We start from the raw sequence: 13,835 nt of genomic DNA, 5'->3' as shown, positions 1-13,835 counted from the left end.
TTATAAAATACAGTGAAAAAAAAAAAAGAATAAAGCCTGGCGTGGTGGTGCGTCTTTGTAATCCCAGCATTCGAGAGGCTGAGATGGGAGGATCTCGGTTCAAGGACAGCCTCAGCTACTGAGTGAGGCCCTCTGCAACTCAGTGAGACCCTATTTCAAAATAAAGAATAAAAAATGGGGCTGGGGGTGTCGCTCGGAGGTAGAATGCCCCTGGGTTTCATCCCTAGTACTGCAAAAATAAATAAATGAATGAATAAATGAGTAAATGAATAAAAAGGGATGTAGCTTGGAGGTAGATTGCCCTGGGGTTCCATCCTCAGTATCACAAAAATAAACAAATAAAAATAAAAATCCTTTCCCTAGGGGTGGGTACGTGAGGAAACACACCAAGTATAGTACGTGTGTGTGTCTAGGGGTAGGTATGTGTGTGTCACTAGCACATATAACAACATGCTAGAGAAACGTGAATACATGTGTATCTCACTAGTATATAACATGGCATCAATAAACATATACAAATTTCTTTTCTTTTTTTCATTCCTTCAATACCAAAAGCCTAGCCGGGCGTGGCAGAAACAGCATTGAAGACCTTCAGAGATGCGCTGGGCCCTCTGCGTCAGTCCAGAGTCAAACCCCGCGGTTCGCTGGTCTCCAGAGCCTGCTGGGGTAGGTGGTGGAGTCTTTGCTTCTACGGACCAATGAAGACGTCTGCCCCTGGCCTATTGGCTCAGGGCACCATGATGGGCTTGGAAACACCAAAGATGCTTCTCACGACCCTTGCGGGGCTGGGAGGCCAGGCCGGGACCTGCCCGCTCTCCCCATTCAGCAGACATGGAGTCCCTCTCTGTGTCTGACAGGGGTCAGCCCTGGAGGTCAGAACTGACTTACAGAGAACAGCTCTGCTTTGGTTGCGTTTACATTCTGATATAGGCAGACAGCAACAATTAAGAAGTGTAAAAACAAAATGTGCTTATGTGAAGAAACGTAAGAGGAAGGAAGAGAACGGAGAGTGAGATAAATACGACAGATGATAATGTATAAGCAAGGATGAACCTGGGGAGATGAGATTCCCGCAGCAGAGGGTGAGGAGGCCCGGCCCTCGACTTGTCTCTTGTGCTCTTCCAGGAAAGAGTGACATGAAGGCCGTGGCATCATGGGACCACACACTGACTTAGAACTTGGGGATCATGGGACCACACGCTGACTTAGAACACGGGGATCACAGGACCACACACTGACTTAGTACACGGGCATCATGGGACCACACACTGACTTAGAACACGGGCATCACGGGACCACACACTGACTTAGAACACGGGTGGTCACTGGTCCTGGGGCCTTCCTGTCTCCAGCCATTGAAGGCCAGGCCACCACTGTGGGTGGAGCAGCATCTCCAGCCTCCAGGGCTTCTGAGGGATATACTATGCGCTGTCAGGCGCCCTCTCTGGGTACTTTGGGGTGCTAAAAGGCTTGGTCTCTGGCCACACTACCCACTCTCGGCCGTGCACGTCTCCACACGTGCCATTCTCAGCTCGCTGGCCTGACTCTGGCTGGGGAGTGGCGTTTGGCCAGAAGATAATAGTGAAATGTGAAGGCCCCAGACAAGGCTGCCAGCTGCCAGCTGCCGCACATCCAGGGCTCAGGCAGGGCACAGGAGCTGCAGGCTGAGCAGGGCTGGCAGCTGGCACTGAGATGGGACCCTGTGGAAGGTGCGTGAGGGCACAGGCCACCTCCAGAGCTGGGGGTGAAGGAGCAGGTCTTCCTGGGAGTCTGAAGCCCTGGCGGGAGGACACTGCCCCACTGTGGACACCACCAGCACTGTCCATCTGACCACAGGAAGCATGGCTATTGCTGAGGCTAGGGAGGTCCTACTCAGGAGGGAAGACCCCAGCGGGCTCTGCTGTGCGGGGGTGTGTGCCTGGGTCCATCCACAGAGGGTGTGGGAGGGGGCGGCGTCCTGGATACGCAGACCCTGCATGTACCATTGTCCTTGGGAGTGACAGAGCCAAAGACACTGATGTCTGGGGGTGTCTACACCAGCCCAGGTGGCTTCCCTCCCTGCATTTCCTGCACGCCGCCCAGCTCAAGATGGAACCAGAAAGACAGAAATTAGGATGTGGGTTTCAGACCCTCTGAGAGGGGCTCCACCGTCTCCTCTGCTAGACCTGCTGTGGATGCAGGTGACACCCATGCTGGAGAAATGACCCCGAGGTACAGAGCTGTGTGGCTGTCTTCAGCTGCTCCTCCAGCAGCTCCCAGGTGGGGGGGCCAACCCTGGAAATGGGTGAGGGGCAGGGATGGGCCTGGGGCGGAAGGAGAGGCCCCTAGAGGCAAGCAGGACCCGGAGGGAGGGCGAGAGGGCAGAGGGAGGTCATAAAAAGTGTTATGAAATGCAGTGAAAAAAAAAAAAAAAGAATAAAGCCCGGCATGGTGGTGCACACTTGTAGTCCCAGAATTCGGGAGGCTGAGACAGGAGGATCGCAGTTCGTGGACAGCCTCAGCTATTTAGTGAGGCCCTCCACAACTCAGTGAGACCCCGTTTCAAATTAAAGAATACAGCCAGGCGTGGTGGCGCACGCATGTAATCCCAGCATTCGGGAGGCTGAGACAGGAGGATTGCGGTTCGTGGACAGCCTCAGCTATTTAGTGAGGCCCTCCACAACTCAGTGAGACCCCGTTTCAAATTAAAGAATACAGCCAGGCGTGGTGGCGCACGCATGTAATCCCAGCATTCGGGAGGCTGAGACAGGAGGATCGCGGTTCGTGGACAGCCTCAGCTATTTAGTGAGGCCCTCCACAACTCAGTGAGACCCCGTTTCAAATTAAAGAATACAGCCAGGCGTGGTGGCGCACGCATGTAATCCCAGCATTCGGGAGGCTGAGACAGGAGGATCGCGGTTCGTGGACAGCCTCAGCTACTTAGGCCCTCTGCAGCTCAATGAGACCCTGTTTCAAAATAAAGAATAAAAATTTGGGAAGTGGGTGTAGCTTGGAGGTCAAATGCCCCTGGGTTCCATCTCCAGACCCACAAAAAAAAAAAAAAAAAAAAAAAAGAATACAAAATAGGGCTGGAGGGGTGGGTGTAGCTCAGAGATTGAATGCCCCTGGGTTCCATCTCCAGTACTGCAAAACAAATAAAATAACAGGGTTTCTTTGTGATTTTTGTTCTCACGTGTGGTCACTATCCACCTAAATTGTATGTAACCTATCTGTGCTCTGGGAAGTGTCATTAAGCCTCAGCATCCTGTGCACACCTGCTGGCTTAGGCTTTCCTGGGATCTTTACTCCCAGAACCACCCGCGGTCCTCCAGTGCAGGAGTGCCTGTGTGCGTTCCCCCATTTGCCAAGTACGTCTAGCCAGTTGTGACGTCTGGCCTTCGGGACATCACGTAGAGATTATAGGTCCACTTGGACCAATATGAGAAACTAAGACGACAGTCCCTACTCAGACCTCCACAGGTAGGTACCGTGTTGGTGGAGAACTAGTTCACACCACTGTCTAGGATTCCCTGATAGGTCTGATGAGTCCCTTCCAATCCAGAGGCCTCCTGGTAGTGTTGGCCTCCCGAGGAGACGGACAGTTAAGATGAGCACTGTAAAAATTTGGCAACAGAACAGAATCATTCTTCTCCTTCCCAGCTGGACCCAAGATGATGAGATGGCCTCCATTTTAGGACATGGGAGTTTGAACTGGCTCGAGTCTGGAAATTTCTTGAAAGTCCATGACATCCTCCTTTTCTCCTCCTCCTCCTCCTCCTCCTCCTCCTCCTCCTCTTCCTCCTCCTCTTCCTCCTCCTCTTCCTCCTCCTCCTCTTCCTCCTCTTCCTGCTCTTCCTCCTCCTCTTCCTCCTCTTCCTGCTCCTCTTCCTCTTCTTCCTGCTCCTCCTCCTCCTCCTCCTCATCCTCCTCCTCCACTACTACTACAACTACAACTTCTCCTTCTCCTTCTCCTTCTCCTTCTCCTTCTCCTTCTCCTTCTCCTTCTCCTTCTCCTTCTCCTTCTCCTTTTTCTTCTTCTTTCGGTACTGAGAGACATTCTACCTCCAAGCTACACTCCAACCTAGCCCCATTTTTTATCATTTTATTTTATTTTTTGTGGTACTTGGGATGGAAGCCAGGGGCATTCTATCTCTGAGCTACACCCCCAGCCCTATTTTTTATTCTTAATTTTGAAACAGGGCCTCACTGAGTTGCAGAGGGCCTCACTAAGTAGCCGAACCGCGTTCCTCCTGTCTCAGCCTCTGAAATGCTGGGATTACAAGCATGTGCCACCATGGCTGGCTATAATTTTATTTTTGAAACAGTCTCACTGACTTGCAAAGGGCATCATTAAGTAGCTGAGGCTGTCTGCAAACTGTGATCCTCCTGTCTCAGCCTCCCAAATGCTGGGATTACAAGCGTGCGCCACCACGTCTGGCTCATACTTCTTCTTCCTCTTCTTCTTCTTCTCCTTCTCCTCCTCCTTTTTTTATTTTTTTCCATTACTGGGATGGAACCCAGGAGCATTCTACCTCCAAGGTGCACCCCCAGCCCTATTTTTTTATTCTTTTTATGTGTGTGTGGTACTGGGGGTGGAACCCAGAGGCTTCCTACCTCCGGGCTATACTCCCAGACCTATTATATTTTATTTGGAAACAGGGTCTCACTAATTTGCTGAGAACCTCACTAAGTAGCTGAGGCTGGCTTCGAACCTGTGTGATCCTCCTGTCTCAGCCTCTCAAGCACAGGGATTACAAGCGTGCACCACCACGCCCGGCTTTTATTCTTATTTTGAAACAGGGTCTCACTACGTTGCAGAAGGCCTCACTAATCAGCTGAAGCTGGCCGTGAACCTGATGATCCTCCTGTCTCACACCCCAAGTACTGGGATTCCAAGCGAGTGCCACCACGCCACGCTGGCATCCTCTTCTGAATGTGATTCAGGCTTCTGTTTATGGTAGCTGGACCCTGTCTGCTTTTTCAGACAAAGGCAGGCAGACACCTCGATGAACGCCGGTGCGACGTCGAAGCTCTCTGAGCATCACACCATCCTGATGATCCTTGCAGGACTCGCCGCTCATCCCAGGCCCCCACCTCTTCTCTCACGGCACCCGCCTTGTGAGGGCACCCCTGGGCTGAGCACTGCCTGGGGCGCTGGAGTCCGGCAGTGACTCCCACAGTGAGAACTTTTCTCAGGTCCCACTGTGCAGACACAAACCATGGGAAACGTGACATGCACGCCGGCTCCGGAAGAAGCGTCAGGTCATACAAAAAGAGTGGCATGGAGCCAAACTAAAAAAGAAGAGGGATGCCGGGCGTGGTGGCACATGCTTGTAATCCCCGCGGTTGGGAGGCGGAGACAGGAGGATCGCGCAGGTTCGAAGCCAGCCGCTCTGGTGTAAGACACCCTGTTTCAAAAATATAAAATAGGTCTGGGAGTGTAGCCCAGAGGTAGAAGGGCTTCTAGGAACCCCAGTAGCACAAAAAAAAAAAAAAGAGGGAATACTGCGCAGACATTAAGAGGGATTGGAAGGGAGCGGGAGAGCATGTGGACGCCGATAGGACGGTCCTGAGCCAGGAGCAGAAAGAGCTTGCGTTCCCATGGAGCCCGTCGGTCCTCAATCCAGGCAGGAGGACACGGAAATGGCTTGAAGGGTTAGGTGGGCTCCTGAGTCCAGGAACAATTCTCTCATCTTCTCCCCAACGTGAGGAGGGAATGATGAACTCGTATCGGATAACCACGTCCTCTGAAAGGTACAAGAGACTCACCCTCCATTCACCCACCCAGCTTCCGCCGCTTTCCCCTGGGCTGATGTGGGGCAGGTGGACCGGGAGACCAAGCTGCTGCCTGCGGCATCTGTGCCCGGGCTGGGGCCTCTCGGCCAAGATGAGATGCCACGGATTCCATCGGGGGTCCCAGTGGCAAATGCAGCGGTTGTGTGAAGCCGGAAGATGAGCTGGGGATCCCAGAACTCAGAGCGGCCACGGGGTACCTATGATGAAGGTTGGGAGGACACGACCCCTCCATCGTCACTGCAAGAGGCAGAGAAGATGGACAGCTCTGTCTCCCACTCCCAGGACTGTCCATCCTGAAGACAAGGAAGTCACCGATCCCGGAGGCTGGGAAGGAGCCAGCAAGGGGGAAACTTCCAACTTGGCTGCTCATGTGTGTGTGTGCGTGGGTGCATGCATGCATAAATATGTGCACACATGTTTCTGTGTGTGTATGAGGGCATGCACACACGCATGTATGTGTGCCTACAAGCCCAGCAGCTAAGGCTCTGGGCAAGGGCAGCATCCCCAATCCACTGCCCTGAACATGCCCTGTCCCTGGGAGGGAGAGGACCCGACGGCTCTGAGGCCCATGGCGTCCCCACCAGCCTGGGAGGTTTCTGCCCCTGTGTTTCCTATGCCCCGCCCATCCTAGACTCACACTGGGGACAGAGAGACAGAAAGCAGAAGCAGGGACTGAACCGCATACGATCGGGAGGGGGCTCGATCTCGTCCTGCCCTGGGTTTGCTGTGGGTGCTGATGCTGTCGATGCTGGAGCAATGACCCCGAGGGACCCGGTCCTGTGGCTGCCCTCTGCTCTGCTCCTCCTGCAGATCCCAGGTGAGTGGGGCATCCCAGGAGACGGAGCCCTGTCCTGAGGGGAGAGTGTGTGGTGGGCTGGCCGGAGGGAGAACCTGGAGGTGAAGGAGAGCGGGACCCAGAGAAAGGACAAGGGGCGAGGAGCAGCCAGGAGCCCCGGCCTCACCATGCCCACGGGCTCGGTGCGAGTCCCCGCTCAGGGATGGTCATGGGAAGGGTGCCCACGACAGTCATTTCCAGAACCATAAAGTCCAACAATGTCTACCCTAACACATGCAAACACAATTCTCAGAGAGTCACAGGCTCACACCACACCCACCCACCCACATGTACATAGTCTCTTTCTCTGTCTGTCTCTATCTTTCTTCCTCTCTCTCTGTCTTTCTTCCTCTCTCTCTCTCTCTCTCTCTCTCTCTCTCTCTCTCTCTCTCTCTCTCTCTCTCACACACACACACACACACACACACACACACACACACACTCATGGTATTTTTCCACGCTGGTCCTTCCTGTCTCCGTGTCACCCCCTCTCTCTGTTCCCACCTCTAGAGGGGGGAGCTCCTCACACCTCCGTGCTGCCTCTGACATCTGCTAAGGCCAGCCTCCCTGAGCTGCCTCCTCGGACCCCAGGGCCCTGGAGGACCTGAGCACAGGGGCCCCGACCCCTCGCCTATCTGTGGGATCCAGGACTGGGGTTTGTGTTTTTCAGCCTCTTTCCCTCTGAGCGGCCCCAGCACCGTGAAGGGCATTGTGGGGGAATCCCTGAGCCTGCAGTGTCGCTATGAGGAGAAATTCAAGGCAAATAACAAATTCTGGTGCAGATATCGACTTAGGACACTATGTGACAAGATTGTGAAGACCACGGACTCAGAGAGAGAAGTGCAGAGTGGCCGAGTGTCCATCAGCGACCACCCTGCAAGACTCACCTTCACCGTGACCTTGGAGAGGCTCGCCCTGGAGGATGCAGGCACCTACCTATGCGGGGTGGATGCACCGTGGCTAGATTATACCTCCAAGGTGCGGGTGTCCGTGTTCCCAGGTGAGCGCCCCTCACACCAGCGCCTGGGCGTCCTGGGTCTAAACTGGCCATCCTGCCCTAAAGGTAGAGACAGAGAGGACAGCGAGAGCCTGGCCAGGGGGCCGCTCAGGACAGCGTCTGTGCCCTGTGCGTGCTGTGTGCTAGGTGTGTCTGTGTAGGTGTGAGTGTGTGCATTGCCTGCAGTGTTTACAGACAAGTGTGTGCACACACACACAGGCTTGCTAGAGCATCTGAGCTGGTCCAGCCCCTCCTTGCTGACCTGTGTGCCCGTTCTCTGCCACCTCATGACAGGAGGGAATGCAGAGAATCCCCTGAGAGGCCTTCCCAGGGCGGGGACAGAGGGGAGGGGCTCTGTCCTTGTGACCCAGCGCTCCTCCAGCATCCAAGATGACTTTGTGTGTGTGTGTGTGTGTGTGTGTGTGTGTGTGTGTGTGTATGTGTGTGTGTGTCTCGGTATGCAACCCAGAGGCATTTGACCTCCAAGCTACACCCCCTGCCCGGTTTTGTATTCTTAATTTTGAAACCGGGTCTCACTGAGTTGCAGAGGGCCTCACTAAGTAGCTGAGGCTGTCTGCGAACCGCGATCCTCCAGTCTCAGCCTCCCGAATGCTGGGATTACAAGCGTGCACTCACAGATGACTTTCTTAACAGTGTCCCTGGGCATGGTGCTTCATGTTTGTAACCCCATCTTCGGTGCTGAGACAGGAGGTGGAGGTTCACGGACAGCCTCAGCTACTTAGTGAGACCCTCTGCAACTCAGTGAGACCCTGTTTCAAAATAAAAAATCGGGCTGGAGATATAGCTTGAAAGTAGAATGCCCTTGGCTTCCATCCCGAGTACCGATAAAAAAGAAAGAAAGAAAAGAAGGAAAGAGAAAGAAAGAAAGAATGAAGAAGAAAAGCCCAGTCCCTTCATCTAAGGATGAGGGTGCTGCCCGCTGCTGAGATCCGGCCATGGCTCTGGTTCCCTTTTCTGGGTTTCACTTTAGCCTATGTGAAAGTTTCCCTCCAAGCCTTGTTGCGCTCACAGTAGAAATTGAGGAGCTCAGACCCCTCTCCTGTCGCTGATGGCTGACAGAAAGACGCCTGGTCCACCGGGTCTCCGCACAGGTGTCCGTCTCTCTAGACCCTCCTTCCTGGCCATGCCCTCCTCAGAGAGGGTTGTTCAGTGTCTGGTCTTAGGCCTGGCAGCCAGCGTGGGCTGGGGGGCTGGAGGGGCTGGGGGCGTATCATTCCCACGGCCCTACTGGCTGTCTCTTTGGTCCTCTGAAGCCTCACCCTGGCCCCCAGCCCTGCCCCAGGTCTCTCTGTTCTCCGATTTGTCTGTACTGATCCCCAGACGTAGATATGACTGCTTGGTCTTCAGGAAGGATGGGGAGGAACAGAGAGGAGTGGCTGGGCCGGTTGGTCCTGGCACCTAAGGACCAACAGATGCTCCATCCCCCTCTTTGGAAGACACTCCTCAAATCTGTAAGCACCAGCTGGACATGGTGCGCCTGGATGTAGGGCAGGCAGGGCAGCCCTGGGCAGGCCTGTGAGTGGCCATTGGTATGTTGGACACAGGACGTCTGTCCAGCAGGCCCTGTGTGACCTGGTCTGGGTGAGTCAGAGACAAACCAGTGACGGTTATTGGGAGACCCAGGGGCGTCCCGGCCTGACCTGCGCTCCACCCTCAGCCCCGACAGCGGCCTCCAGTCCTGAGGGCTCCACACAGAGCCCGGGGCCCCGCACAAGCCTGTCAGCCCTCACCAGGCCCAGAACCAGCCTCGAGGACACCCCTGGCCCCAGCCCGCAGCCTCGGTAAGGACTGAGCTCAGCACCCTGCCTCTGGGTGGGGACAGAATACCAGGGAGGAGAGGGACTTGATCCCCTCCTCTGGGCCCCTCCTTCATTGCCAGCCCTGTCCTTAACTGGAAGGGACCTTCTAAGAGCCAGATGCTGTACTTGGTCTTGGTACCCAGCAGCCTGGACTCGTGCAATCCTGCCTGGACCGACCTGTGTTGCACTGGGCAGATTCGCACAGAGAACAGCTCAGTGCAGTTGTTGATAAATGAATAGGGCCGTCTGGGAGGTAGTGGGAAGACGTATTAGCCGTTCAGCTTTAGGAGGGTGTGCACGGTGGGGATGAAGTTTCTACTGAGTGTGGGGGAGGCCCCCTGGGGCTGCCCTCACATTTTTCTCACATGCAAGTTCAAGGGCACTCTGCAGGCTGTCAGGGGACAGTGCCCCCTTATCCAGGGTCGGTCTTATATGGGTCCTGGTGGACTCAGTATCTGGGTGTTAGGGGTGGGGCGAAGGCCGGGTGCCAGGCCTCCCAGGGAGCGGCTCACTGTCTCCTTACCCACAGGTCCCTGCTCAGCAGCGTCTGCTTCATGGTCTTGGTCTTCCTAGAGGTGCCCCTGCTCCTGGGCATGCTCAGTGCCGTCCTCTGGGTGAGCTGGCCTCAGCGCTGCTCTGGGGGAAGACGGGGCCCGAGCGACTATGAGAACCAGTGACAGCCATCGTCCCCCAGGGCCAGGGCCAGGGAGTCACCTCCTCGGTGGACGGTGGACAGGGCCATCTTCCGCTTGTAACTCTGTTTCTATTAGAAGACTCTAAACTCCTTGGAAACACTTAAGTACCTATGAAACTTACCTATGTTACTTAGTACCTAGAAAGAAGGTACTGAATAAATGTATATACCATAAACCAAGAGTGCGCTTCACCGTCTGTGCCCCTCTGCAGCCGAGCAGCAGAGCTTAGAAACCCCTCGCTGGTCCCCGGCGCCCTCTTTCCACCCTCCTCAGAGAGAATCAAACCCTCCCCTTGCTTTCATCATCTAAGGGTTTTGTCAGATATGTGGATCTGGGTTTCCCAAGGGTATAACGTTTAGCTTTACTTGTTTTTGAACTTTGGATAAACAGAATCATACGTTTCTTGCCCCTGCTGCTGGCCATGGAGGCCAGGGCCTCCTGAGCGCCTGCGAGGGCTCCATCGCTGAGCTGCGCCCTCAGCCTCACACGGTCTTTGTGTCTGGGTCCTGTGATATCATTTGACGTTATATTGAGGTGTTGATACACTGGTGTGGCGTCTCTGTGTATTGCTCTATATTCTGTTGTATGAACATGTCACAACTCATCTTTCCCTTCCTATATGGAAGAACTTTTAGGCCTGCCTTCCTTCCTTCCTTCCTTCCTTCCTTCCTTCCTTCCTTCCTTCCTTCCTTCCTTCTTTTCCTTCCTTCCTTCCTTTCTTCTTTTCCTTCCTTCCTTCCTTCCTTTTCCTTCCTTCCTTCCTTTTCCTTCCTTCCTTCTTTTCCTTCCTTCTCTTTCTTTCTTTCTTTCTTTCTTTCTTTCTTTCTTTCTTCCTTTCTTTCTTTCTTCTTTTTGTTTTTGTTTGCTTGTATTTTATGTGTAGCACCGGGGATTGAACCCAGGAACATTCTACTCCCGAGCGACACTCACAGTCCTATTTTATTTTTATTTTGAAATGGGGTCTTGCTAGGTTGATGAGAGCCTCACTACTTGCTGCGACTGTCCTCAAACCTGTGATCTGCCTGTCTCAGCCTCCAGTATTGGCGTTTCAGGCGTGCGCCACCACCCGGCTCTTTCTTGTTTTTTTGTTTAGCTTTGTTTTGTTTTTGCGGGTCTGGGGATGGAACCCAGGAGCATTTGACCTCCGAGCTACATCCCCTGCCCTATTTTTTTATTCTTTATTTTGGAACAGGGTCTCACTAAGTTGCAGAGGGTCTCACTAAGTAGCTGAGGCTGTCCGCGAACCGCGATCCTCCGGTCTCAGCCTCCGGAATGCTGGGATTACAAGCGTGCCCACCACGCCCGGCTGAGAAGCAGTGGATTTTACAGAGTGCTTTGGGAGATCTTTTCACATGGCTATGTGGTTTTCTTCTGTAGTAACATGACTAATATAGCAATTATTGGTACTAAAACAAACTTGTGTTGGCTTCCAAGAGATTTGAAAATGGTCGGGCAGTAGCCTGTCCCCAACCTGTCATAATGACCATGTCCCGGGTCCTTTGCTGTTCCCATTGCTTTGGTGTGCCCTTTTTTTATTTTGAAACAGAGCCTCACTAACTTGACAGGCCTGGCAATCAACCTGCAATCCTCAACCTTCCCGAGCATAGAGACGAGCACCCTTCCCTCTCAGCCTGCTGTGTGTGTCCTGAGCCCCTCTAACCACCGAACAGCTAGGGACAGCCCCTCCCTCTACTGCTGGCTCTGTAAATCTGGGGGAAAAAATAAATAAAGACCATTCTTACTTGTTTCCCAAACTGTTCTTCATGAGTGTTCATTGTTGGCCCGGCGTGGTGGCGCACACTTGTAATCCCTGCGCTTGGGAGGTGGAGACAGCAGGATCGCGTAGGTTCGAAGCCAGCCGCGCTGGCTTAAGAGACCCTGTTTCTAAATAAAAATATAAAGTAGGTCTGGGAGTGTAGCCCGGAGGTAGAAGGGCTTCCAGAAATCCCAGTACCACTAAAAAAAAAAAAAAAAAAAAAAAAAAAAAAAAAGAGTGTTCATTGTTAAACCAGGCGTAGTGGCACAAATTTATAATCCCTGCATTCAGGAGGCTGAGACAGGAGGATCACGGTTCATAGACAGCCTCAGCTACTTAGTGAGGTTCTTTTAAAATCAGTGAGACTCTGTTTCAAAATAAAGAATAAAAAGAAAACAGAGCTGGGGGTGTAGCTCAGAGGTAGAATGCCCCTGGGCTCTATCCTCAGTACTGCACAAAAAGAGAAAGAAAGAAAGAAAGAAAGAAAGAAAGAAAGAAAGAAAGAAAGAAAGAAAGAAAGAAAAGAAAGAAAGAAGAAAAGAAAAAAAGAAAGAAAGAGTGTTCGTGGTCGCCCATGCTTGTAATTCTAGTACTTGGGAGGCTGAGATAGGAGGATTGCAGGTTCGCAGCCAGCCTCAGCAACTTAGCAAGGATTTCAGAAACCTCGTGAGACCAAATAAGAAATAATAAGAAATAAGAAATAATATCGGCTGGGATGTAGCTAAGAGACAGAGGGCCCCTGGGTTCAATCCCTAGTACCTCTCCCTCCCCCCCAAAAAAGAGTGTTAGATTTTGGATTATAAAGATCCTAATTAGATTGTCAGGTGAGAGTTAGAACCTGTCTTCTTGCTGGTGCAGAAGCTTAGCCCCAGCCTCCTCCGGATCCCCCATCCCGAGTTTATTCTATTTTATTCTGCACTAATGGCTGAAGATTTCCCCAGACACTAGCTGTAGCATGGAGAGGTAACTCTATTCTAGCAATCGGCCCTTAAAACTTTACATACATTTTCTCCTTCTGTTCTCCCACAATAATCATGATGAACCCAATTTAGACACACGGAAACTGAGGCCCCGGGAGGTTACGTGAGTTGTCCGCCGTCACAGTTATAAGTGGGGGAAGAGCCCAGGTCTGTCTGACCTCACCGGGGCACTTTTATGTGCTTGGCCCGTAACACCTGAGTTGGGGGTTCTCTGCAGTTGGGGGGGGGCATCGCTGTAGTATATATAGGTCCACTTTTGGAGTTGTGCCCCTCAACCCGAGGCCTGATGGGCCAGGTGTCCCCCAGCTTGCCTGCAAGCTCGTCTTCCTGCCCCTCCTCACCTGCCCAACCCCGTGGCCTCCTCTCTCCTACCTGGGGAGGGCACTCTTGACCTATGACGCAGCTCTGCCAAGAGATGACGCCCCTTTTGCTGAATAATTAAAGGCAGGAAATGCCCCCTCTGTAGAAGGAAGTAAAGGAGCAGGAGAGGCAGACTGGACGAGCAGGAGGGTGAGCCCGGCTCTGCGGCCTTTCGGGGCTGCCGTCGGAGCAGGTGGCAGGCCTGAGGGCGGCGAGGTGGGGCTGGACCATGCACCTGCCCGCTCTGCTCCTCCTCAGCCTCCCAGGTGAGTGGGGCGGGGCCTGGGGGCGGGGCTTGCTGCCACGGAGGCCGAGCCGACCAGGAGGCAGAGGACCAGGGCTGCAAAATGCAGGGGAATGCAGAGCAGCTTTGTCAACCCATTGGGCAAAAGCGCGGAGGGTCCTACATTGTGCCAGGATGCACCGGCCCCAGGACGTGAAAAGAGAAATAGACTGGCTATTAAAAAAGACCCAGCTAAGAGGTACAGGGAGGGGGGAGCAATCTATGGCCGGATAGATAGGGCACCGGCGGAGGTGGGCTTGGGCGTCAACGGAGAGCCTCTCCACAGCTTGAAGGAAGCCATCAGTCCTTCCAGCAGAGCAGAGAGGCCATGCCG

The 13,835-nt window shown here is 53.4% G+C and overlaps 1 protein-coding gene across 1 annotated transcript; it reads left to right on the top strand.

Annotated features, from left to right (window-relative positions):
• Positions 1 to 6,531: 6,531 nt before the first annotated feature.
• On the top strand, positions 6,532 to 10,104 carry LOC308275766 (CMRF35-like molecule 6; the record flags this gene model as incomplete). The annotated part of the gene is made up of 4 exons (XM_080714119.1): positions 6,532 to 6,592; positions 7,281 to 7,610; positions 9,286 to 9,409; positions 9,957 to 10,104. 4 exons carry the CDS (start codon positions 6,532 to 6,534, stop codon positions 10,102 to 10,104), a joined length of 663 nt encoding a protein of 220 aa, XP_080570245.1.
• Positions 10,105 to 13,835: the final 3,731 nt, after the last annotated feature.

The sequence above is a fragment of the Muscardinus avellanarius genome (genome assembly GCF_963383645.1).
Source record: "Muscardinus avellanarius genome assembly, chromosome: 16".
NCBI classification, from domain to species: Eukaryota; Metazoa; Chordata; class Mammalia; order Rodentia; family Gliridae; genus Muscardinus; species Muscardinus avellanarius.
Note: the sequence above shows the minus strand (reverse complement) of the source record. Positions and strands in the feature narration are given on the sequence as shown.